The 27,151-nt window shown below is 46.9% G+C and overlaps 2 protein-coding genes across 2 annotated transcripts in view; both read right to left on the bottom strand.

Moving 5' to 3' along the window:
* On the bottom strand, positions 1-26,499 carry LOC142564878 (gastric triacylglycerol lipase-like). The gene is made up of 6 exons (XM_075676069.1): positions 26,304-26,499; positions 23,522-23,614; positions 19,008-19,160; positions 16,109-16,180; positions 2,376-2,444; positions 1-696 (listed from the first exon to the last, which is right to left on the bottom strand). Exons 2-6 carry the CDS (start codon positions 23,600-23,602, stop codon positions 445-447), a joined length of 627 nt encoding a protein of 208 aa, XP_075532184.1. The 5' UTR covers positions 23,603-23,614; positions 26,304-26,499; the 3' UTR covers positions 1-444.
* LOC142563394 (lipase member M-like) overlaps positions 26,289-27,151 on the bottom strand; it is a 28,709-nt gene continuing 27,846 nt past the window's right edge. The window contains exon 4 of the mRNA XM_075673948.1: positions 26,289-26,454. Coding sequence (XP_075530063.1) covers positions 26,289-26,454 — 166 coding nt within the window. The remainder of the gene's footprint in view (positions 26,455-27,151) is intronic.

Raw genomic sequence — 27,151 nt, forward strand, 5'->3', positions numbered from 1 at the left:
TTTCACCTCTAAGCATTTTTAAAGCTCATGACATTATGCATCACAATGTTTTCGGCAAAATGTGAACCGTGTGCGAAGACGACGACGTCGTTTCCGTTATCAGAGACTTTTAGTGCCGCTTGCTCTCGGCTCCGCTCAGATTTCACACGCTGAGTCACTGCAGGGAACTGCGTAGATTTCGCATTTGATAAGTGCGTCTTGGCGGGACGCGAGCGACGCTCTATCTGCTCGGCTGCAAAATGACCGAGAGGCCAAGTAGCCGCGCTCTCACGCTCCGCTCAATCGCCTTCGTAAGCGAAGCGAAGGAGGCGAACATCGTTACGCTGCCGGCATCAGCGCTGCGCGCGAGTGAAATGGCGTTCCCGCTAAGCAGCTGTTCTCTAAATTACTAGCGTATGCTGGTCTGAGCGGAGCGGACGGCAAACGCACAGCGAAAACTCTCCATTATCTTGTTGGAATTTTTCCGTCGATGGTGCCAAGCATTTGTTCGTGAAGGATATCCGTGCATCGATGGCCCAGCACGAAGTCCATGTGGCGGAAGTCTTTTGGAGGCACAATGTGGTGGAAGAGTAGCGTCGGATCGAGTGCTTCAGCGAGGGCAGCGACGTCATCCGGGTCGGCTACGGTGTCGCCCTCTGACGAGAACAGCGCCACAGGAACTCTGATTTGTTCCACGGGATAATCAGGAGGCACTATCTGTGGTAAGTGGCAAGGTATAACGTGAAGTCGTCAACAGTATAATGGCATACTCGCAGTCAATTTAAAATTGAAGGCAATTGAGAGAGAAATAGCATATTTGACAGCTGAGGCACGAAAGAAGAGCCTGATGATTTTTCACGCCGTTTTGTGTGGAGTACAAATGACAGAAGCATTGCGTTGCGCTCTTAAACTTCGAGCCTAGCAACCTAGAAGCTTGGTGAAGATTCTGTAAGGTTCTACGGGAATAAAACACCCGAGCAAAATCGAAGGACTACGCTCGTTCATTTATTGTTGCATTTTATGAAAAAACATCGAAGTTTCTTCGTTTTTGAGAGCGGGCGAGACGTGATAGCAGTAGACGAGGAATACACATGTTGGCTCTGGTAAATGCGTTTGTACAAGTACTTCAGAAAGTGTTGACGACCTTTACACCACGTAGACGCCATGCTAGGCTGTGAAAGAGACTGATAGTTAATTGACACTGCGTCGTACACGTGTTGCAGGTTTTACTATTCCAAACACGAGTAATGCGACTAGGCAAACAAGTGCAAATATTTCAGCATCCGTCCCTCTACACAACGTTTCAACCGAAGCTTTTTGACGATGCTGCGGCCGACGCGTCGTGGCCAGTACCACACGTGTTTAGAGGACGACCGGGCCCGAGCACGTGGTCACCTGTACGAGCAAGCACATGCGTGAGTGTGTGAGTAAGCCCGAACACTGATAGCACCGCTTTGAAACGGCACTGTGTTGTGAAAGCAGCGATGCGTGATAATGCAGACAGCAAGCGATGCTGCCAATAGTATCCGCTAACATCCCCAACGCTTTAAATATAGCAAACTCACTTTTTCGAATGGTGTGACACTGCTGCTGTCCGTGGTTGCAAGTGCCGTGAGGCTCATCTGTACAAAACTGCATTGTTAGATCATGATCATCCTCCGCCTACGTCATGTCCAGTGCAGGACGAAGGCCTCTCCCAGCGAACTCCAATTACACGCGTCCCGCGCCAGTGGGCCCGACTTAATCACGCCACATAGATGCCAGCTGTCCTCGAATGCGCTTTCTCTTGACGCCCTTTCTTTACATTCGAAGAGGCTACCGATTATCCTCCCTACGCGATTACATGGCCTGCTGTACTTCGTTTCTTTTTCTTAATTCTAACTAGAACGTCGATAGCAGGCGTTTTATTTCTGGTACAAAACCCTGTCGTCCTGTCTCCCAAGGTTACGCCTAACATCTTTTGTTTCGCCGATCGTTTCGCGCTCCTTAACTTATTCGGTAGCTTCTTTGCTGACCTTGAAGTTTCTTCTCCATATTTTAGTACCGGTAGCATGCCGTGAGTTCAGATTTTGCTCTCTAAGGACGACGGTAAGCTGCCGGCCATGACTTGGCAATGGCTGCCGTCGGCCTTACGTTCCTTTTTTATTATTTTGTATATTATTTTCCCGTAACTCGGTTCTTCTGTAACTAACTACTGTTACATAAAGGAGGTTAAATAGAATACGTCTCTCTCAAATTTTATTCGCTATATCATTGCTGCCTTGCGCAGCAAAGCAAATGGACGTGTCGAATGGTCGTCCTTTACAGGAGAATGAATGTTTGTTCACGTCTACACATTGAACGGTATACAAGCAGCATTGAAGAAATAGCGGAACAAAAAAGAAATGTTACGTCACCTGTCCATACTCTGCCAAATTTTGTATCATTCCATAGTCATACATGGCGAATCTTTTGGATCTGTGCACCTGAAATGAAAAGCGTTGGAACATTTGAAAGGTGCGAAAGATAAAAATAAGATAGTTCAGCGCATTCGAATGGCTCCCTTGAGTGATTTGTTCTTTTAGGGTGGCAGACCGACATGTTCTGATGAATCTTCTTGCCGTTTCCTACTTCTGGATTTGGTTCACTGTCAACGGCAACTATACTGCTTTGAAACAAATGGTCTAAAATTTCAGAAAATTTGCTGGTACGTTCCTTTTGATGTCTAGCAGATGAGCGTACGGTCTCTGTCTCAAGCCTTTTCTGTGCGTACTAACAGTGCTAATCAGAAGAATTGAAAGCTGTGTGGGTTAAGCATTCACCAATCTTATCCGCTTCAATAAGGAGGAGAGAAGGCACAGAGCGACAGCACTCGCAGTCGTGCCTTAAGGCCGTCCTTTTTCTCATGAACTAAAGAACGTTGCAAGCCGGTTTGGTGTCAGTGTTGATTTCAGCGCCCCTAACAAGCTACGAGAACTCTGCCAATCTCTGTAAAAGAAAGACTGACACAACAGAAAATAAACGTGTCTTTACCTTGGAAGAACATTCAAAGTTTCTTAAACGCAAAACAGCTGTAGCGTAGTTGTTGCCTTTAACATGAGACCAAAGTTACGTAGGGCAAGCTGGTCGGTGTGTTAATACACGCCTTAAAGTGCATCCTTGGAGTATCTTCAATCGCAAGGAAAGAAATAACCATTCACACTGAGCCGACGACGGTAAACGTTGTTATTGTGACGCTGTTTTAAATGCGAAGCATTTTTTGGCGAACATTTGCCACTTTGACAGTGTAGCGACTGTCCGTCACTTCGTTGTCCCCTTCGTGGGGGTCATTGCCCCTTGCTCCTGAAATCCAGCTTGTCTCTCCGTCGGGGTCATTGCCGCCTGCGCTTGGAAGCGAAGCGGCTGTCCGAGTGGGGCTCCTCCACTGCCACTCGGCAAACCTGCATTTACTTTTGAATAACGCCAGTCGACTCTGCGTTCTCAACCTGTCAAAACGGAGAATCCTTGCCTCCGATAAACCCAACTCCCAACAAGAGGTTACCTAGGATGTTTACGTTATTTTCGTACACTAGCCATCGATGGCGCTGTTTGTGCTCCTGCTGACAGAGACGACGCCACGATTACGTCTACTGTCATCGCCGCAGAGCTTCAGCTTCCCAGCTTTTGGTCCAAGAGTTAACGAGTTGGGTTTATGCAAGTACAGGCCTGTTTTCAACCCCGGCGCATCAGTTCACCCAGTAAGCTACCGGGACGTCGTCGCCGCGCTACCTTCCGAGACCACCGATGCCATAGAAGACTTGTTGGCAGGTATGCCTTCGGCCACCGCATACGACGACCTGAAACGTACGGTCGTGCAGCGCCTCGAGCCATAGCAACGAAGTAGGCTCCAACAGCTCCCCGCCGATGAACTCGGTGACCAACGACCGTCACAACTGCTGCATCGGTTCCATCAGTTATCGTGTGAGCACTCCGCTAACGAGAGCCAGCTTCCAATCTTGCGCGAGTTGTTCTTGCAACGCCTCCCACAGTCCGCACGCGTGGCACGTGTGGGTTCCGACGAGATGAGTCTCGATCGGCTAGCTGCACTCGCTGACCGCACATGCGACTGCTAGTCTTCGGCACAGATATCTATCGCCGCTGCGAGAGTATCAGAGCCAGGAGACCTACTCGCCTGGAGGAAATAGTGCACTTTACCATAGGCTTTACCATAAATAGGCTTTACCAGTGCTCTGGGAAGCTCACGACTGGCGGCAACACTGACGACCAACTTCAGCGCAACCATTTGGCTTCACAGTCTCGCAGTGCACCTAGAGACTCGCCGTGGCAGTTGTGCTGGTACCACCGTCGTGCAAGTAGCTGCACTCAGCCCTGTTAGTGGGCAGGAAATGCACCGGCCAGTCACTAACGGCGCCATGCGACATCGGCCCTCGAGCAAGCCGCTATTCTTCGTGGTCGACCGCATCACCCGCACGCGAGCCTCCTCATCGACAGCAGCCGAGCTTTCTATCGTTTCCGCTACGGCCGCAGCTCGCCGACGCCCACGCTCCACGCAGTGAACAAAACTGTCATCACATCGTATGGGCTCCGGTAAATAACGATAAGCATCGGACTCCAGCGCTTGCACTGATGGATATTTGTGATCGCCGACGTAAGCTGTGCCATATTGGGAGCGGACTTCCTCAGCAGTTTCAACCTAGATGTGAGTGTCCACGATCGGCGCCTAAAGAAAAAGGTCACATGCCTCGATGTACTTGGCCTGCAGTGCAACCTCACCTTGTTTGGTATCCGTACGTTTCGGCCGGTCTCGACAAGATAGTTGACAAGATACGACAAGACAGTTGCTGAGTACCCGCAACTCGCGAAGCTCCAAAACAATGCGCTGCCCGTGAAACACAAGGCGGCGCATCATATCACCACCACCGGCCCACCTATCGTCGGCCGGCCACGAAGATCGCTAGACAGAGGTTAGAAGTCACCCACTGGGAGCTCGAACTCATGCTTCAGCTCAGCGTTATTCGTCCTCCCTCCAGCAATTGGTCTTCACCTCTCCATCTGGTTCCAGAGCTGGACACTGGCGAATTATGACCTTTTCGTGATTACCGAGCTTTGAATGCCGTCATTACTTCGGATCAATATCCCTTTCCCCACATACAAGACTTCGGCGCCCGTCTCGCAAGAATCAAAATATCCAGCAAGACCGATTTGATGAGCGCGTACCACCAAATTCCTTTCGAACACGGCGACGCTCCGAAGACAGCAGTCACTGCTCCATTTGACTTATTTGAGTTTGTCAGTATGCCTTACGGTTTGAAGAATGCGGCGCAACCTTTTCAAAGGTTCATGGACGAGCTTACGCGCGGACTCCCGTTCATTTTCGTCTACCTTGACGACATTCTTGTGGCAAATCGCACAGACGAAGAGCACAAACAGCACCTTCGCCTTCTATGTGAGTGACTGGATGAACACGGCCTGGTCCTAAAGCCCCAGAAATGCCTTTTCAGAGTTGAAGCCCTGGATTTTCTCGGCCATCGCATTTTACCACAAGGCATGAAGCGACTGGAATCGCGGGTTTGGGCAATCGAGCACTTCCCCTCTCTCCAACCTCCTTCGGAAAGTTGCGCGAGTTTCTGGGTCTCACAAAATTTCGCAGGCGCTTCATACCATACTGTACGCAAGGTATTCAGCCGCTTACCGACCTGCTATGTAGCGATTCAAAAAAAAAAAAAAAAAACTCCTACCTTCCACTGGTCCTCGGAGCACGAACACTCCTTCGAGGAAGCCTGAACACGATTGGCGACTGCAGTGTTGCTGATAGATACGTTGCCCGACGCGCCAACTCGCCTACACCATGCACCTACTACCATGGTTACACATGGTTACGCCTACACAACTGCACCTACTACCATGGTCGACTCGTAGGCGAGTCGACCATGGTAGTAGGTGCAGTACTGCAGCAACACGACGGCACAGACTGCATGGAGACAGGAGCTCGCTGCAGCACTTTCGGGAGGGAGATGTTGGCCAACTATTGCGCTGTCAAGCATTTCCGTTTTTTTTTTCTTGAAGGCTGTAGCTTTTACATTCTGACCGACCACAAGCCGGTAACCTTCCGTTTGAAGAACAGTTTTTCGGACTCAGAACATAGTATTCGGCTACATTGCTTGATCGCCGAATTTTCTACGCACATTCGCCGTATCTCTGGGACTAAAAATTAGGCAGCTGACGCACTGCAGCGCATTCGTGCTGTGCTTGCTGCCCCGTGGACTTCCAAGCTCGAGCATCCGCCCAGCAAAACGACCCCAAGCTGCGCCAATTGCGTTAAAAAGGCTCGTCGCTCCAGCTTGCGGAGCTGCCGCCTCCCTAAACAACAACATTGGTCACGTGCGATAGATCGCAGGGAGCTCTTCGCTTGTTCGTGCCCCATAAGTTTCGGCGGCCTATATTCTATTAACTACACGGACTAAGCCATCCCGTCATCAGAGTGACACAGAGGCTCATCACAGACCCCTTCGTCTGGCGAGGGATCAACAAAGATGGTCGAAGCTGGCCATGAAGCTGCCAAGCCTGTCAAGCCGTGAAAGGGACCCTGGACACGCGTTCATCGGTGCAGCCGTTTCGACCGTCAGAGATCTGTTTCGATCACCTGCACTTAGACTTGGCAGGGCCTCTTCCGCCGTGCCATGGTTTCACGTACATCCTCGCGTGTGTCGAACGGTACTCAAGGTGGCCTGAGGTGACGCCTCTACAAGACATCATGGCCGAAACAGTGGCGGAAGCATTCGTCGCTACGTGGGTGTCGCATTACGTTTGCCGTTGGCACTTAACTACTGACCGAAGCCGGCAATACGCCTTTTTCATTTTCCTGTGCTGCCCTCTGCCGCACTCCGCTGAAAACGTTTTGGAAGGTTGCCGGGGCTTTCGCTGGTTGATTTCTGTACCTGAGCCCACGTTGAATGCGCGTTGGTTGTGCGTTTCCTGGATAGCGAATCATTATTAATGGCTTCTTCGGGGCAGCATGTAATTCCTGGACACCATGTAGCAGTCACCGGCTACTGGGTGAGCAGGCCTCAGTGCGCCTCTGTGCAAAGCAATGCGGACGATGAAGGCATGCTCTGTCCCGTTTGCCGATGCGGCTGCGTTGGAGCTCGTTGTCACTGATTTCTGCCCTTGGTGCTCGCTTTTTGTGCTCTTTTTACACATTATTTAGACACTTCGCGTATTCAAGAAGTCTTCGAAGTTTAGCAAAGCATGCACTTGTTAGCACTGATACCTACATCCTCAATTTTTTTTTACGTCAAATATCTGAGGAAAGGTGCATCGCCGATACGAAATAATGTCAAAACGTAGCAAAACGTACATATCTGCGCATATGCGCCGTGCTGTTCCGCCCTGACACGAGTCAATATGAGCTGCCGAACCACTTCGACAACGGCAACTGTGATCAAGATTGAGATATTACGGGCTGTTAATTTATTACTGATTCTTGCTATTCCTTAACTCCATCATACTTAATGTATGCGCGTGCTATAAAGCATTATTAGCGAAAATTGTGCTCGCATAAATGCTCCTTTATAGGCCATGCTGTTCCTCGTGGAAACGGGGATGCTATAGCTGAGTTGTTATAATTAAGCAAGGCGGTTGTGCACCGTCTCTTGTTTCCCGTTTCACGCAGAGGTAAACAGGGCATCTCTGAAATTGAGAAATGTGTCATCATAACAACACGCACAGACCCACCCATCTACGTAGCGAATGCGACTGGCAGCCTACGGGTACCGTGACGTAGAGATGTTGGTACAGCGCTGTGTCGGCGCTTGCCGCTTATTGTGTACGCGCCGTGCGAAGTGTAGTTGATTTCAAATCGCTAAGGCCAGAACTGAACTGTAAAAGCAGTTTCACACGTACACACCCACGCGTGTACGTAGCGAATACGACCGACAGCCTATACAGGCACGGTGACGTACAGATGTTCGCACAGCGCTGTGTCTCCTCTTACCGCTTATTGTGTACGCGCCATCCGAAGTGTAGTTGATTTCAAATCGCTAAGGCCAGAACTGAACTATAAAAGCAGTTGCCATCTTCCTAACTCCTTACATTTCAATTCAGGTGCGCCGGCATACTGACAGCGGGCGCACGAACTCGACAGCGCCAGACTTAACCTTCGCTGTGCACGTCTTGAGAGGGTTGAAGCTTGTGCATTTCAACTTGGTGGTCGTGCCTGACTCATTTTGAGCGTGACATATACAAGTGACGACGCTTTCGCTATCGCGTTGTCGGTTCGATGGCCGATCGTGTGGGATTCGGCCTAACGATGGTCGGCACGCTGATTTTGTCGCGACGCCGTCAACAAGAAAGCCCGTCGTTTGCGTCGGTGTCGGCCTTGTCTAATAAAATGGTTTCAGTGACGCACAATAGTCGGGCAATCATTGGCGTCAGCGTCTTGTCGTTCTTGTATTGCCCCAGTGCTATCTAGCCACCTACATCTTGGTGCTTTCATTGTAGTTTCGTTAACTTGGTATGTACTAAAATTGGCATATTATGACAAGTGTGTACCACGAACATAAATGATCGGTCATGACTTGTACATCGTGACATGTGCGTCATGTAGGTCATGAAACAGCCGCCTACGTTTTGGTGCCCCCATGGTCGTTTCGGTAACTTGGTAGGCTCACTGCACACTGCTTCACATGACATCGATTCCCACAAAGTGTGGGATCTGCCGCCCTTTTTTTTTTGTGATGCACAGCTTCTGCTCACAAATAAAAAAAATTTGCAATTTCGCCCCGAATGCGAAGCATTAAGAAAGCTTTACGGAGTTAGTAGTTTTCAATATTTGGGGTTTTACGTGCCAAAACCACTTTCTGATTATGAGGCACGCCGTAGTGGAGGACTCCGGAAATTTTGACCACCTGGGGTTCTTTAACGTGCACCTAAATTTAAGCACACGGGTGTTTTCGCATTTCGCCCCCATCGAAATGCGGCCGCCGTGGCCGGGATTCGATCCCGCGACCTCGTGCTCAGCAGCCCAACACCATAGCCACTGAGCAACCACGGCGGGTGGAGTTAGTAGTTTTATCGACTATATAAATTATTAACAATCGTTTACCAACTAAATTAACAAGCACGATATTATGCGCGGGCAGGTAAACATGAACACATCACTCTCGATGACCGCTGAAACTCGCTGTGAAAACGCTCGAGTGAGAAATCGCGGCAGACGAAACGAGCGATTTTACCTTCGTGTATCACTAAAGGTCGATCGAAATAGGTCGCGAAGGTTCGGGCGAAAAGCGGTTCAGTACAAATTGTCACTGACATCAGCAAGGATGGTTATGGGAGCAGCGATCGAAGCGCGACTATGTTTGGAGGGAACAAACATTGGGAAAGAAAAAAAAAACGTTTTTTATTTCAAGCGAGACACAGTTATATTCACTAAACGAAAAAGAATTCTGGTAAATTTTATATATTCGTGACAAGCTAAGAAAATACAAGTTTATGTAATTTTCTTATCATTAATAAATACATTTCTTTTCAGCGCCCATCGTTACAGGAGGCGTTGACGCCGCTATCACTCGCAATGCAATGCAGCTCTCGAAATGTACAGAAAGGCGCACTCGTAAAGTTCACTTGTAGAAATTCGCCCCCCTGACAGGTAGTGCTTTTTTGCTTGTCGACGTTTGTCTGAATTTGGTGACGCGGGTAGCTTCATCGCTTCTTAGCCTGTTCAGTCAAAAGTAGTGAGTTACGACCGCCACATAATTGTTTAGTTGGTTTCGTGCGGCTGCTCTGGCCGACGGGCTTGGCGTCCGACGATAGAACCAGCACTCTGCACCTAAAGCTTTCGTCGGCCTCCAAAGAAAGTATGTTCTGTTCAGGGTTGCGATTTCGACCACCGTAAGGCTGGTCTTTTCCTGCATCGCTTTCCGCGCTGGGAGCTCGAAACTCCCATGAAGTTGAATAGCGGGGCAGTTGAATATATGGCCATAAAAGCAGGCCAATAAAGCAAATTTCGCGCCTTCAAAAACAAAATGACGTCACTTTTGTTTTTAACGAATACCGCGTCACTATATCTTTTCTTCCGCCGGAAGTGTTCCCTCCACATACAGATGGCGCTAAGCCCCATGAACCACCATGTTTTGAACGTATAGGCTTCTATGGAAGCTTCGCTACCAAGTATATTTACCTTGCATCACTCGCTTAAATGCGAACGAATCGTCGAAAGCGCAGCGCATACGAAGCTACCGCCACTACGCGCACTCTGCAAACATCGCAGATCGCTTTGAAAATGAGGCCCGCGCGGGCGCGCACATTAGAGAGTTTTAGCTCAGCGGGTTTACGTTTCGCTCCGCTCGCGGTCTCCACCGTTGCGCCAGCGGAGCGGCTCGCGAAAAAAGAATTTTAGCCCGGCGGATCACTCACCCGCTCGAGCGGAGAGAGCGGGGCGCTCTGCTTCCCCACCTAGTGGTCCGAATAGGAGTTACTGAGAAATGAATTTGAATTACGCTTGCTTTTATAATGCAAGAAATGTTGAATAAAGATATATTACATGTTCTCAGTACATTATTTGTTAATAATATAATGAGTACTAATGTACGGGTCAGCGCCGCAGTCGCCGTCGTCGATGCAGAACTGCCGGCGTTCATGTTCGCGGCTGCCATCTTGCATTTCCCATACACGCCCGCGCGCGCTTACGCACGCTCGCGCGCTGCGTATACCCTCCGCTGGGGAGTGCTTTCCAGCGGGCGTAAACGCTGCTCCGTAAAACAGCTGGCCGCCTCAGCGTTGTGCGCATGCGCAGTCGTGTCTCCGCTCGCCCGCTCCGCTCCGCTGGCCGTAAACCCGCTGGGCTAAAACTCTCTATTGTCTACGTCGCAGATCGCTTTCAAGATACGGCGCCCGCACGGCCGCGCTGTAAGCAGCAGCCGCCTAAAATCTCTTAAACTTCGTAAAGTAGTGCCACGCATTGAAGAATGCCGCCTCCTCCTCGCGCGCTGTGGCCGAGGCCGACGCCGCGTCGCTATTGGTCTAATAGCATCACGTGAGCCCTCGCGCCATGCATCAGCGCCATTTTTGCTCGAGAAGCGTCTACGGAGTGGCGAGGGTCGCATGTTGGTGCCGTTGCTAGGGTGGCTACCGTTGCTACGCTCGAGCGGTGTAGGCGGCGCCACGGTCGAGGAGGGAGCGTGAGAGGAGATACGAGGAGGAGTGAAGGCAGAGGACGAGAGTGTCGCTACTTTACGAAGTTTAAGGGGCTTTACAGCAGCCAGAGAACGCCCCCCCCCCATCCTTCACCTCACACCCGTGCCTCGCGCATGATAGAAGAGGGTGAGAAGGGTGACAGAAGAGTGAGCCGCGCATGCCGGCTCACCCTCGCACATAAAGCATACAGCTCTCGGCGCCGACTTTATCACCATTGGACTTTATAAGGAACCTCACAGCGACACCGACGCCAGAAATGGGCCTAACGTGTCCATATAATTGCGTTCGCAATAAGCTAAAGCACGGTATAACCGAGGCCTTCCATATGAGAAAGCACGCAGATATGCGCGTGCTTTCTCATTTGTTGTAATCATTTGTTGTAATCACTAGGAAAGGATTCCTTTCTTTTATAACACACGACGTTCTGGTTTTGTTGCTTCTGTGAACGTTCTGCACGTGCTCATTGCAGTTACCCGGGGTATATATGTATAATTTTTTCTTGAAATCATTTAATTGATGAATCAACTCTTGTTTGTAAATTGCCTGTGTGTGTCGCTCTTTGTGCGCGCTGCAGTTTTGCCATAAGATTAAATCAGAGAAATATTGTGAAGCATTATTCACCCATATCAGCCCTTTCGCGGCCGCACTGGTCTATCTTGCACGTTTCACTATGCCACACCAATTGGTGGCGCAGCCATCGGAACATCGAACGAGAGGATTGAAATGTTGGCGTGAAAAGAGCAGGGAAAAGATAAGCGCGGGATTCACGGGCACACATACCTTTAAAATGCATATAAAAATACGCACAATACTAGATACATTATATAAAGCAAGTCATAATTATTTTATGTCAGTTAGGTAACTATTTGTAACCGCCTCGACTCAAAGAAGATTCTATTGGTGGTCGTAATTTTCGGCCAGGTTCATATTCCAATGGCGGCCTGGCTCCGGACAGGCAGCCATTGGAATATGAACATGGCAACGTTTAACGCTAGAACGTTATCTAGTGAGGCGAGTCTAGCAGTTCTATTGGAGGAATTAGAGGGCAGTAAATGGGATATAATAGGGCTCAGTGAAGTTAGGAGGCCAAAAGAAGCATATACAGTGCTAAAAAGCGGGCACGTCCTGTGCTACCGGGGCTTAGCGGAGAGACGAGAACTAAGAGTCGGATTCCTGATTAATAAGAATACAGCTGGTAACATACAGGAATTCTATAGCATTAACGACAGGGTGGAAGGTCTTGTTGTGAAACTTAATAAGAGGTACAAAATGAAGGTTGTACAGGTCTTCGCCCCTACATCCAGTCATGATGACCAGGAAGTCGAAAGCTTCTATGAAGACGTGGAATCGGCGATCGGCAGAGTGAAAACAAATTCAAAGCCAAGGTAGGCAAGAAGCAGGCTGGAGACAAGGCCGTGGGGAAATATGGCATAGGCACTAGGAATATCAGGGGAGAGTTTAGAGTTTACGGAACAGAATAATATGCGGATAATGAATACCTTTTTCCGCAAGCGGGATAACCGAAAGTGGACGAGGGGGAGCCCGAACGGCGGACTAGAAATGAAATAGACTTTATAGTCCGTGCTAACCCTGGCATCATACAAGATGTGGACGTGCCCAGCAAGGTGCGCTGCAGTGACCATAGGATGGTAAGAACTCGAATTAGACTAGACCTGAGGAGGGAACGGAAGAAACTGGTACATAAGAAGCCGATCAATGAGTTAGTGGTAAGAGGGAAAATAGAGGAATTCCAGATCAAGCTGCAGAACAGGTATTCGGCGTTAACTCAGGAAGAGGAACTTAATGTTGAAGCAATGAACGACAATCTTGTGGGTATCATTAAGGAGTGTGCATTAGAAGTCGGTGGTAACTCCGTTAGACAGGATACCAGTAAGCTATCGCAGGAGACGAAAGATCTGATCAAGAAACGCCAATGTATGAAAGCATCTAACCCTACAGCTAGAATAGAACTGGCAGAACTTTCGAAGTTAATCAACAAGGGTAAGACAGCTGATATATGGAAGTATAATATGGATAAAATTGAACATGCTCTCAGGAACGGAGGAAGCCTAAAAGCAGTGAAGAAGAAACTAGGAATTGGCAAGAATCAGTTGTATGCGTTAAGGGACAAAGCCGGCAATATCATTACTAATATGGATGAGATAGTTCAAGTGGTTGAGGAGTTCTATAGAGATTTATACAGTACCAGTGGCACCCACGACGAAAATGGAAGAGAGAATAGTCTAGAGGAATTCGAAATCCCACAGGTAACGCCGGAAGAAGTAAAGAAAGCCTTGGGAGCTATGCAAAGGGGGAAGGCAGCTGGGGAGGATCAGGTAACAGCAGATTTGCAGAAGGATGGTGGGCAGATTGTTCTAGAGAAACTAGCCACCCTGTATACGCAATGCCTCATATCCTCGAGCGTACCGGAATCTTGGAAGAACGCTAACATAATCCTAATCCGTAAGAAAGGGGATGCCAAAGGCTTGAAAAATTATAGACCGATCAGCTTACTGTCAGTAGCCTACAAATTGTTTACTAAGGTAATCGCAAATAGAATCAGGAACACCTTAGACTTCTGTCAAGCAAAGGACCAGGCAGGATTTCGTAAAGGCTACTCAACAATAGACTATATTCACAGTATCAGCCAGGTGATAGAGAAATGTGCGGAATATAACCAACCCTTATATATAGCTTTCATTGATTACGAGAAAGCGTTTGATTCTCTCGAAACCTCAGCAATCATGGAGGCATTGCGGAATGACGGTGTAGGCGAGCCGTATGTAAAAATACTGAAAGATATCTATAGCGGTTCCACAGCCACCGTAGTGCTCCATAAAGAAAGCAACAAAATCCCAATAAAGAAAGGCGTCAGGCAGGGAGATACGATCTCTCCAATGCTATTCACAGCGTGCTTATAGGAGGTATTCAGAGACCTGGACTGGAAGAATTGGGAATAAAAGTTAATGGAGAATACCTTAGTAACTTGCGATTCGCTGATGATATTGCCTTGCTTAGTAATTCAGGGGACCAATTGCAATGCGTGCTCACTGACCTGGACAGGCAAAGCAGAAGAGTGGGTCTAAAAATTAATCTGCAGAAAACTAAAGTAATGTATAACAGTCTCGGAAGAGAACAGAAATTTACAATGGGTAGCGAAGCACTGGAAATGGTAAGGGAATACATCTACTTAGGGCAGGTAGTGACGGCGGATCCGGACCACGAGACTGAAATAATCAGAAGAATAAGAATGGGCTGGGGTTGCGTTTGGCGGGCATTCTCAGATCATGAACAGCAGGTTGCCATTATCTCTCAAGAGAAAAGTGTACAATAGCTGTGTCTTACCAGTACTCACCCACGGGGCTTACGAAAAGGGTTCTACTTAAATTGAGGACGACGCAACGAGCTATGGAAAGAAGAATGATGGATGTAACATTAATGGATAAGAAAAGAGCAGATTGGGTGAGGGAACAAACGCGAATTAATGAAATCATAGTTTAAATAAAGAAAAAGATATGGGGGGGGGGGGCATGGGCAGGACATGCAATGAGGAGGGTAGATACTCAATGGTCATTAAGGGTTACGGACTGGATTCCAAGGGAAGGGAAACGTAGCATGGCGCGGCAGAAAGATAGGTGAGCGGATGAGATTAAGAAGTTTGCAGGGGCGACATGGCCACAATTAGCACATGACCGGGGTTGTTGGAGAAGTATGGGAGCGGCCTTTGCCCTGCAGTGGGCGTAACCAGGCTGATGATGATGATGATGACTTTTTTGAAAACATTGCCTAAGTAATAACACGTGCCCTAAGAAATAACCTTATCATCCTGATAGGATGAATTGAGGGAGTGAAATCCGGCATGTTCCACAGAAAAGTTATTTAGGAAAAGTCTGGACTTTGGGCGTACAAGACATTCGCAAGAAAATTTAATGAACGTTCCGGCAATGTCAAAACTCTGCCAGATCTAATTCATCAGAACACACAATTATATGCACTGCGTTTGAGGTTCTGCACGTTGCTGCCGCTTCCTTCTTGCGGGTTTTTTTCTGCCTGATATCTTAAATCAGTGACAAGACGAAGATAAGTGTGCTCACTTTCTCCTTCCGTTGTACAGGAATTGCCCCGTATTTACGCCAGGCACACTGCTCAAGGAAAAGGCTAGAATGCGTCTTAGTAGACGTGATAGAACAGTGAAATTTATATCTCGGATTGAATACGAATATCCGAGAAAACTGGTCTTCGAATATCGAAAAAGTTTTCAAATATGTTTCTTCTAAACACATGAGAATATGAAGTTTCTGTGGAGTCCTCATAATAAAGCAACAAGACTCATTTACGTGGGCCGGATGTCTATTTGCGAACGGTCCGATGATCAATAACTGACTCAAGTTAGCTGGTGTGCTGTTGCAATGAGTGTAACGAAGGAAAGGAACAGGCACTTCACAAGATGCGCGTTGAGTGTTGACTTCGTTAAATGAGAGAAGTGCGAGACCACAGCACATAGTGCAGATGGGTTTTACATTTTTAATCGGAAGGGGGGGGAGGTCACGGTACGGGTGGCCAATAATTCATTTGCCTAAATAGAGACAATAAATTGAGATATGGGGTGCCTAAAAGTGAAACGTTCATAACAAATGACTGAAAATTATTGAGAACAGGTACATCCTTTGTGCGCTCGCTAAGGAACAGGTGTCCCTGTGCAGCAACCGCGGCTTCTGTGCAGCAGAATCATCTGGAATTCCCTCAATTCCAGCATTCTCTGTCTCTTTTTGGATCTCCATCAGATTTCATATCCAATACATATTCGAAAGAAGTGAATATTTGACCAATTCTAAAAGCGAGTTGTGCAGTTGAATACGAATCGAATAGCAAGGACTGTTCGATTGGCATTTGAAATTTCTAATGTTCGCAGACCGCTTTAGTAAAATTCAGGACTCTCCTGTCTTTTACTCACCTGGGCAAAGTGACGGAGGTTCTGATAGGACGTTCCGATTGGGTAGTGAGCCAGGATGACTGACATTCGCGTCTGAAACGAACAAAACAAAACTTATTGGAAGCGGCTAAACATTCATGATGTTTTATTCATGAGTTCCATTCACGGCAAAACATTCATAGGTTTAGCATGGCAGTGCCATGCAGAAAGGAAAATCAGTCTTGAAGCCGAGAGGTGTAAAATCGTCAAGTACAGTTATGAAGCTACGTAGTGGAAGACTTAGTGAGACCACTTACTGTCGCAGAAACGCTGTGTGAACACAACGAGGCCTAACTACGTTCAATGGTCGGTTTCATATCGACTTTTTTCTTCATTGTTAGCATTGAATACATGCTAACAAAGAAGTTCAAAAGCTTGAAGTTGCCATGTTGGTACAGAAAGCAACTTAAAAGAAAATACAGAGGCGGCTATCTACCGAAATTATGGCCGACAAAACAGACGAAAAAAATTTCGGCAGAACCCAATAAATTTCGACGTTGGTGATAATAACCTTGAAGGAATGTAGCGACACACCGTACTGCGACAAAAACACGTCGTGTACATGGCATGTATACAGCCAGGGTCCTCTCTCACGCTTCCCTTTGGACACACTGCGCCATCTAGCGTTGCCACCGCGAAGCCCGTACGTTGTGCATGTGCGAGTACACAGCTTCAATGCCGCTCAGCTATCCAAGATAGAGCCAAAGAGCTTTATTGAAGAGTGGTAGATATTACTGACACATACACAGTGACCCAAGTTGGTGCCAAAGATGTTCATTGAATACATATATATATATATACATATATATTAGGGGGGGAAGCTAGTAGGGGAATAGAAAGAAGGGAGACAATAATCACGGAGCGAGGCAGATCCAACAATGGGTTTCGAACACGGTTCCCTCAACTCAGCAGCCCGATGCACTACCAGAGTTCGCGGGAAAGAGGTTAGAGACATGAGAAACAAACATGCAAACATCGTGGGAAACGCGCCAAGTATTCGAAGAATGTAAGTGCATAAAAATAGAGTTTCTCCCGAGAAGCGAAGCATCGATTGCGAAAGCGAATCAGTAAAGAGTTGTACGAAGTAAGAATAGTAGCTTTATTGGCCGTATAAAGTTGAAAATATTCGCTTACTAACTGAATTAACAAGCATTGTGTCAATGTGCGCAGGCAAACTTGAACACATCACACATGACGACTGCAGACACTCGCTGTGAGAACGCTATCGTGAGCAAGCGCGGCAGCAGCAGCGAGCGAAGTGATCTTCGTGCTGTCTATCGCTTCAACACAAACTGAGCGGCGAGAACAGCACGCACAAAGGTAAGTATGAGCCGCCTGCACATCACTTTGAAAATACGGCGCGCGCGACTGCGCACCGCCGCGCAAAGTACGCAGCTGCTGGCAGAGTAAAAGCCCTCCTCCCGCGTTGCTTCCCCGCTTTCCCCCGTTTCGCGTGTGAGATTGAGCCGCGATAGTCAGTTCCCCTTACGCCCGGTCGCAAAATACGCTGTTTCTGCCGAAGCCCAACGCCGTCCTACTCCCTCCCGTACCCCACGGCCATACGCGCGACGGAAGACGGCGCGTTTGCTCTCCGCTTTCCTTCCTAGCGTACGCTAGATTGAGCTGCGATCATCCGCCATCCTCACGTGCTTTACTCGCACAATGATACGATCGGCCAGTGGGTGAAGTGACTGACCTTCAAGCCTCTTCTGCAACACTGCGATGAATCACTTCGTGACGCTTACAGTGCCTCCCCCTCGGACAGACTTGCGGTGCCAGCGGGGCACGACACTCTTGGCGGATCGAGTGTTGTATGTTGGTTCAGTGTCGCGTCACGGGTCAATAGGAGCAAGAAACTCCTGGAAGAAGGTGTTCTTCGGCGTTCCCTCACGGACTCCGGTAACCGACACGGTCGTTTGATAGATGCTCCACCAAACTGCTGGGTCATCCCAGGAACCAAGACGCGCCAGTATGAGTCAAGCGTGACAATGTATGTTTATAAAGCTCCCCTCCTTTGTATGTGTTTCGTGAACAAATGTGCGAGAGTAATTGTGGGAACTCTCACCCTCAGCGCGGGTCCTTCAACGATTTTAGACACTCCGATTGGACGAAGGTGGGGCGGCAGACTTTCGTTGCCTACGGAGCTAGTGAGAACAGAAGGGGTTTAAGCGAACCTTTTCGTCTCCTCAGTGTGCTTCATTTAGGTGACACTATAGACTAATGAGATGTAACGTTCCCCACTTTTCATGTAGATATTGCAAATAAAGCCAGTACTCCTCGTTTTTGACGAGAACGCGTTCCTCCCTTCAACAACGTCCTTAGCCAAGATGAGCCGGACGACGGCATGGACCAGCTGCACCTCTTTACATGTCCGACCCCAACTCTTACAACATACTGAATACAGCGCGCGGCGATGCTGTTATCGCCCTTGGACTTTATACAGAACACACGGCGACTGCGACGACATGATCATCGTCATGGTCGTCATCATCGTCATGATAATTATCTTAATCTATTTAACCCCTAAAGGCACCTTTTAGAGATATCTCATAAGTGTGTTTGCATATGCAGTAAATACAGGCCACTGCCAAAATATCTCGTACAAAGTAGCGTGGAAGCAACGAAAATGACTACCCAAGAAAGCAGAACATTGTGAGCGTACAAATATCGCATGGGACAGTACTCAACGATGAGCTATGCAATTTACGATGTGAATTGGTAGCTTAGTATTAAAACTTTGACCGGTTGTGTCCAATGACACACTCTTTAGTGAAAGTGAGAAAGCATCGGCGCGGTAATTTTACAACACTGGCCTAAGCACTCACATTGGTGTCAACGTTGCTAAAGCACCTTTCAATTTTGGGACGTCGCTGAGTGTTACCTTGTTCACCTCCTCCGGACTGCTGACCATTGTGACAACTAGGGAAGTGGAGCACAGCTCTCCCTTGTAGTTGTCGCAGATTGCCTGCATCGCATCTCGGGGTGCATCGGGAAGGAAGAAATATCCGCTGTCGCCTATTGGATCGAGGAGCATCTGCGTCAAAGGAGGCGTTGTTCATCACCATCAACGTCATCCATTTATGTCCATTGCTGCACGAAGACTTCTCTCAGCGACCTCCCATTACCCATGTGTTGCGCCAGCTGAACCAATCTTATGCCTGCACATTTCCCAACTTCATCACACCATATAATTATCTGCCTTGCTCGACTACACTTCGCTTCTCTTGGCACCCATCCTGAAATCGCGATAGACCAATCGTTATTGGCCTTTCGCATTCATGGCATGCCCCACTCCATTTTTTTTGGTCTCAATATCGCTAATCCCATTTCCACTCTAATCCGCACCGCTGTCTTTATCTCTCCTATCAGTACGCATAAAACCTTTACTTCAATAGCTCACTGCCCTTTGCTTTTCAAGCTTTCTCAGTTAATCTCCAGGTTTCTGCCCTATATGTTAGCACTGGTGGAATGCGATGACTGTGCGTTTCTTTAAAACGGTAATTGAACTCTAGCAATTACGGCATGGTATGCTACGTATGCGTTCCAAAACAAAAATGAGTCGTTGGTGCTGCACGGAAAAGAGCACGTAACTACCAGCAAAGGCAGATACGCATGGAACCTAAATACTTAAAATGCTGCAAACTAATTATCGCCAATGTTTTAAGAGCAATAAATGCCTCACCGACTTAAGGTATAACACGTGTTCGCACGTGTTCAAACACGCGGCCACGCTCTCACGGTCCTACCCAAGCAATATTCCTAATAGCAATGTACACACACTAAAACCACTAATAGCTTATATTCATGCAAGTTCTAAACTCCTATTTAAAGGCTTTAAATTTACCCGCCGTGGTTGCTCAGTGGCTATGGTGTTAGGCTGCTGAGCACGAGGTCGCGGGATTGAATCCCGGCCACGGCGGCCGCATTTCGATGGGGGCAAAATGCGAAAACACCCGTGTACTTAGATTTTGGTGCACGTTAAAGAACCCCAGGTGGTCAAAATTTCCGGAGTCCCCCACTACGGCGTGCATCTTAATCAGAAAGTTGTTTTGGCACGTAAAACCCCATATATTATTATTAAAGGCTTTAAAGAATTAACGTCCCACATGGTCGCACGTGTTGAAACACATGGCACGATAGGACGCTCTGACTATCCCGCAAAACCAAATACACATGAAACACACCCACGCGCACGATAAAAGAAGAACAAGAAAGAAAGAAAACTTTCAAATTGCTATTTAAAGGCTAAAAAAATCAGCAAATACAAAAAAGAACGAAATCATGCACAAAAAACTTATGGTTTCGTCGCCCCCACGACGGGCTGGCAAGACACGTCCATCCGCCACTAACATAATCGCCAACGGATAAATGGATGCATTGAGTTTCTCAATATATTACCTAGAGGAAAATCTGGCGCTGCTGCGCACTGGTATGCATGGGAATGCCTCTATATTGTGGATTCGGATTGGCATCGTTCTCGGAGAGCTAGGCAAGCGCCGTTCCGTCTGTTACAAGGATTAATTTTCTGATAAAAGAGCACATAAAAAGCTGCTTTAGCTTTTTTATTACGCAAAAATATCTTTTGTTTAACTATGCAAACTTGTTATTGCATGTACAATTATATGATACGTGAAAAGTATCAGCGGACCGCTAAAGTTGGAGGACAGACGACAAGATTCGCGCTCGCTTTGGAATAGTTTGTCGTCTGTTCTTGCTTTTCTTCGCTTGGTCATTCGTTGTAGGTGAGTAAAGATGTAATATACATGAATGGAAACATTTTATGAGGATATTACTTTAAGAACGCATTATTTGTGTAGCCGCATCCACGTTTTAGACGAAGCCTATTACAACACTAGCCAACACAAGCCTTGCAGACACATACCGTCATTCCCATGACGGCACGGCGCCCCTTAAGAAACTCCCGTAGACGGTGGCGCCAGCTTTCCCTCTGGGTGTTATAGTGAGAAACTCTATGGATGGATGGATGGATCTTATGAGCGTGCCCTTTACAACGGAGGGGTGGGTGGTCGTCAAATTTGCCGGATTCAAAATAAAGTTGTTTCCATCAATTGCGCCACCAAGCTCTTGCTATTATACGGCCTAATGTCGTACCTAGGTTAAAAAAGAAATAAAAAAAAAACACTATGAACTCCCACAACCAAATTTTCTGTCGCCTATTGCGAACTTTGCTTTTGCACGTCTCCTTTTTTTGTCGTTTCCCTGCTTTTGTTTCACCAATCTTCCCATCACCTCTTACTAATCTCTATTGCGGACATGTTTACTTTTATTCTGTTCTCGCAGAACCCAAGAGCTTCAGGGAGGCCAGTGGTTCCTAAATCGACCGCTGGGCAGATGTCTTCACATTATAACAAAGCATGCTCCATTGTTTCCTTAGGTTTACCGCAGCAAGCACATGCTTGTTCTTTCTTCTTACATATCGCTTTATGGGTACGTGTTCTAAGACATCCGGATTTCGCTTCGAAAAGTAATGAGCTTCCCTTTGAGCTATCATAAATTCTTTCTTTCCTGATTTCGTTTTTTCCTCTTAAGTAGTTACTAGTGGCAGGTTTCTTTTCCATTGCCGCCATCCATGACCTTATTTCAGCCTTTCCGCTTGTCGTTTTTGTTGCTGTGTAGCCATCCCACAGGCCATCAAATAGGCATGAAACACACTAATGCGCACGATAAAAGATGAAAAAGAAAGGAAGAAAGCTCTGAAATTGCTATTTAATGGCTAAAAGAAATCAGTAAATAAAAAAAAATATCGCTTTATATCGTTCAGCGATGTGCAGCGGCCTCACCCAAAGTAGCCGACGCAATGAAAACTCCGCTTGTCACCCGCTCGCCTAGTCACCGGCAGCATGCCACACCTTACATTTTGCAGCCGTGGCCCGAGTGATTGGCAATACCAGTCTTGCTCGGTGGTTCCTACTCCCGTGTCCTTTTGGCGCCGGTTGAGCCGCGCTTCGTCGACTCGAAACAACGCCGAACCATTACACTTAGTCATCCAAGTTAGTACACTGAGCACAGCCGCCCAATGGGTTACCCATTGGAGCATAGACTGCGCAGTGACTCAGGTAGGCGAGAAAACGGCGGTATACATAGCGGCATGCATGCATACATACATACATACATACATACATACATACATACATACATACATACATACATACATACATACATACATACATACATACATACATACATACATACATACATACATACATACATACATACATACATACATACATACATACATACATACATACATACATACATACATACATACATACATACATACATACATACATACATACATACATACATACATACATACATACATACATACATACATACATACATACATACATACATACATACATACATACATACATACATACATACATACATACATACATACATACATACATACATACATACATACATACATACATACATACATACATACATACATACATACATACATACATACATACATACATACATACATACATACATACATACATACATACATACATACATACATACATACATACATACATACATACATACATACATAGCCTCCAAAAAGCGCTTGAAGTCGCTTAAGAAGGCCGACGGATTATAATACCCCTTCATGCCGTCTCCAAATGCAACTACGACGCAACCTCGGGGCGTAATTGGCACTGAGCCACACACTGATTACGCCGTTTAAATGATTCTATAATTGGTGCACTTTTGACACATTTAAGCCGTCCAATGGATTATTCGCAACATTCATCGCGAGGCCGTGGATAAGCACAGTAGTGGCCGAAATAAGTAGGGCGGGTTTCGTGGCACTGTGGGAAGGCAGATGGGGTTCGACAAGGCTAGAAATTTTGGAACCACCTAGTCTAATCAATGGTCTCGGTATGTTCCACGAACGCTCTCTCGTCCAGTAGGCTTAACTTAGCCGGCAAAGTCTGTTTCCCGTCATGAAAGGAAGGTCAGTAGATGGACATTAAACTATTTTATTGCAATAAGAAACGTGCTACAACATCGTACTACTAATCCTACTACAAAAAAGTACTACATTATCGCAATAGGAAAGGTACTTTCCAACGAACATTCATTCAGCTGATCTCCTGGCCGTTCGCCGCGAAACAACAGAATGCCGTAGAAAAGCTAACGAAGCATGTCCTCAGGTTAGATGAGTATTGAACTCTGTTCTCTGGCTACTTAGGCGCTGCTTACACAATAATCAACTTCCGATACATGAATTGTTCAACTGCTCTTCTGGTTGATTGGCAGGGCATTTTGTGGACATATTTTCCTACTGTGCGGTTGCTAAAGCAAATGACCAGATTAGTCAGCCAATGTGCATTACCCAAACGCCCAGACATAGCTGCTACTTACGAAGATTGGATCAGAGAATGCGATGATCTGGGGAAAAGGGAATTGGATTCCCGATAAGTTGGCCACTGGACCGTAGCCCATGAGGAGGTCGACCTACAAGGAAAAACGGGTAATAAATATAACAAGCCGTCTTGAGGTGACCTCAAGTATGTCTCCCTCTTGTCCATTTCACGCGACCATTGATTGTTAAGGAGCACTTGTACGATGGTGCACCATGTGCTTATTCTTTGGAGCAATGCTACACATCACAACTCGGCTATGTATTATGTCGCAAATCTTCCTCGTTCAGTAGCATCGCACAGTTCGCTCCTTGTTTGTAGCGGTAGACGTATTTAAACATTATCGGATGCTCTACTCACAAAGGCATTAGTGCGCTGGATCGGTTCTTCAATACAGAGTGCCGGTGGTGGTTACCGCACTCGTAAATGCTACCGACTGTTAGCGGCCAGTGACGCAGATATTTAGGAAATAGAATGGCTGCAAATTTATCCCATCGCAATAATGCTAGAATTGTTTAAGTTTTCTGGAGATTCTAGACATAACGGGTCTTGATATATAAAGGTGGTGAACTTTGCAAGCTTGTTCATTTTGATAGTTTCAAGGCAGCCTACGTTTGCTTATTTTAAATGATGGCTGCAACCACGCGTCTTTAAAATGATTCATCATGTTTGCCATGGCCGTAGGTACCTAGCATTGACTTTAGGGAAATGTTAGGGATGTAAGACACAGTTCAGTGCCGGGCGCTGCGCTATATATTTAGAACTGGGCCAACCGCGGTCACGGCTTATTATTAAAGCGGTTCCATCCCGGAGATAGTGTAATCAAACGTGGCCCCATATTTGCAGCTATTCAATCTGCAGTCGTGCGGGTCACTTGAGTCGCGTTGTGGAGGTTTACACGCGGTCGGTTCGCTGCCTGGGTAAATCTGTGTGTATAAACACTCGCCACTGCCGCAGTGTGTCGCATTGAACCTGTGTCACGGGAACGAAGCGTATTCTGTAAGCCGAGAGCAACCGTCTTGAAGACTAGGCAAGGTTTCGCTACGCAGCAAAAAAAAAGGGGTGCAGAGCACGGATACAATGACATTCACATTACCTGCCAAGCCAAATGACGGAGATCTACCATGGGTGACAAACGCGAACATTTCGTGAGAAGTCCGGCAGACGCTCGCGAATTGTTGCAAATGTTACATTGTTGTTGCATTATTGTTGCATTATTGCCAACATTTCTTTTCACTCTAATGCTGCTCCGCTCCTTCAGGCTAACTTCATTGTTCCTACATCTGGCTTGTTTAAACTACATTTACTTATCACTCTATGTAGATTACTTAACAAACAGCTCGCGTTTTAATTAATAGATCCTAGGTTGCTCACTAATACCAATAGCAGTAGGTTTGCACATAATCACAACTTTCTATTACCTCAATGCAACACGAATCACGGCAAAATGATATTCGCCTTCTCAGCGATTCAACTATGGAATGACTTACCCCATGCTCTTGAATCATCATCATCCTTGCATGCATTCAGATATGAACTTAAAAATTTCATTTTGTATAACTAGTTGTCCTGATTAACTTACTTCGTACATAAAGTGTGTACTTAATTTATTAAATAGGTTATAACAGTTTAGATTTGTAACGTGCGAATTTTTCGTCATGTATGACTCCTTGTATAAAAATTGAATGTATTCCTTTCCGCTACTTCGTTCACTTTCTATTAACTTATATATTGCATAATTTTACACTGCTGTATTAACTAATCGTTTTCTTCCAATCTTGGTAACTGAGGGTCTCGCTGCGGTAGTTTGATTTTGGGACCCTCGTCTATATACTATAAAGAACCAACTATGTATATTGAAAGAATAATAAACTGAAACTGAAATAAATCTGCACGTATCATGTGTCTCTTTGCAAAGCATTGACCCGTAACCTTTCAACAAAGCTTCGCCTTACATATTGTAACATTGTGGTGACGATGAAAAACACGGTAGTAAAAACTGTGAATCACGAAGGAACGTTTTATTGGGCAAGCTAGTGGCCGAAAAAAAAAACGAGTTATACTCAAGAACAGCGATAGCGGGGAGCTCTGTCGACGATCGTCCAAATCTGCTCAGTGGATCAAGCACGTCGGCTTCTACAGATGACCCGTCCAAGGTTACAGCGTAATCGCTCGTGCCCGCGTGCCTACCAGAAAGTACTACACTATTCGCGTAGCCCATACAATCAGATCACACAAGGTTTGGTGACAAGAGACAACGGATGGAACCATCGGTAACATTCGAGAAAATCTAATACATGCAGGCGCGGCGTGCGCCGAGAGATAACGTTTGGCATTTTTAGCCGGTGGGCAGCGGTCACCAGAAAAATATAAAAATGCGCGCGTGTCAATATATTCCGTAGAGTGCGTTGCATCTGCGTACTTTATTTTCAGGGTTGTACAGTGAAAAGCAGAAAAAACTAAAAATTAAATTATGTGCTTTTACGTGCCAAAACCACTTTCTGATTATGAGGCACGCCGGAGTGGAGGACTCCGGAAATTTTGACCACCTGGGGTTCTTTCACGTGCACCTAAATCTAAGTACACGGGTGTTTTCGCGTTTCGCCCCCATCGAAATGCGGCCGCCGCGGCCGGATTTCGATGGCGCGACCTCGTGCTCAGCAGCCCACCACCATAGCCACTGAGCAACCACTGCAGGTTGCAAAGCAGAAGGCAACAATGCCCGGGTTGACCTCTCTGACTATTTAAGCTATATAGCCCCCTCTCTGTCATGAGCAGCGTACCTTGTCATTGTACTCCGGTCTTGTGGAAAGGAGGACGAGGCTAGAAGTGAATCCTTGCGAGAATGCCAGCAATGTCACTTTGGGGGCGCCCGTGGTGTTTAGGACGAGGTCAATGGCAGCGGCGACGTCGTAACGGCCGATCTCGTTAAAGCTGAAAAGAAGATAGCACAATCACGAAATAAGGCAAAAATAAATTAGACAAGGTGCAGCGGTGGCGTAGAGGTAGAACACCCGCCTCCCGGGCAAGAGGTCCGTGGTTCGAATCCCGGTGCCGGCAATTTTCCACCGGATTTTTAAAAAAATCCGCGTGTTGAAAAAATTGCACAAACAGGCCTGGAGTGTGGCCTGATCCCGGTGACCAGAACCGGCAACGCACTCCCTCACCAGAGCAGGATTGGCCACCCTGGTGCAGTACTTGGCCACAACCTCCTATGAACACAACAATCAATCCCCGGCCCTCAGTCCCCAGCAGCTGCGAAGCAACTGACCACGGCGGCGGTCAGACCTGCGACGCAGCAGAGGGTGCTAAGAATCACTGGCTCCGGACAGGCCGCCATTGGAATATGAACCTGGCAACGTTTAACGCTAGAACGTTATCTAGTGAGGCGAGTCTAGCAGTGCTATTGGAGGAATTAGAGGGCAGTAAATGGGATATAATAGGGCTCAGTGAAGTTAGGAGGCCAAAAGAAGCGTATACAGTGCTAAATAGCGGGCACGTCCTGTGCTACCGGGGAGTCGGATTCCTGGTTAATAAGAATATAGCTGGTAACATACAGGAATTCTATAGCATTAACGAGATGGTGGCAGGTCTTGTTGTGAAACTTAATAAGAGGTACAAAATGAAGATT

Source organism: Dermacentor variabilis, chromosome 11 (genome assembly GCF_050947875.1).
Source record: "Dermacentor variabilis isolate Ectoservices chromosome 11, ASM5094787v1, whole genome shotgun sequence".
Taxonomy (NCBI): Eukaryota; Metazoa; Arthropoda; class Arachnida; order Ixodida; family Ixodidae; genus Dermacentor; species Dermacentor variabilis.

Excerpts from the sequence above, each read along its gene's own strand:
- LOC142564878 (XM_075676069.1), bottom strand. The coding sequence starts at position 23,602 with ATGGGCTACGGTCCAGTGGCCAACTTATCGGGAATCCAATTCCCTTTT. Across the intron at positions 2,445-16,108 it reads ACCTCCGTCACTTTGCCCAG|GTGCACAGATCCAAAAGATT; the intron begins GTGAGTAAAAGA and ends TTTTCATTTCAG. Across the intron at positions 697-2,375 it reads ATTTGGCAGAGTATGGACAG|ATAGTGCCTCCTGATTATCC; the intron begins GTGACGTAACAT and ends CACTTACCACAG.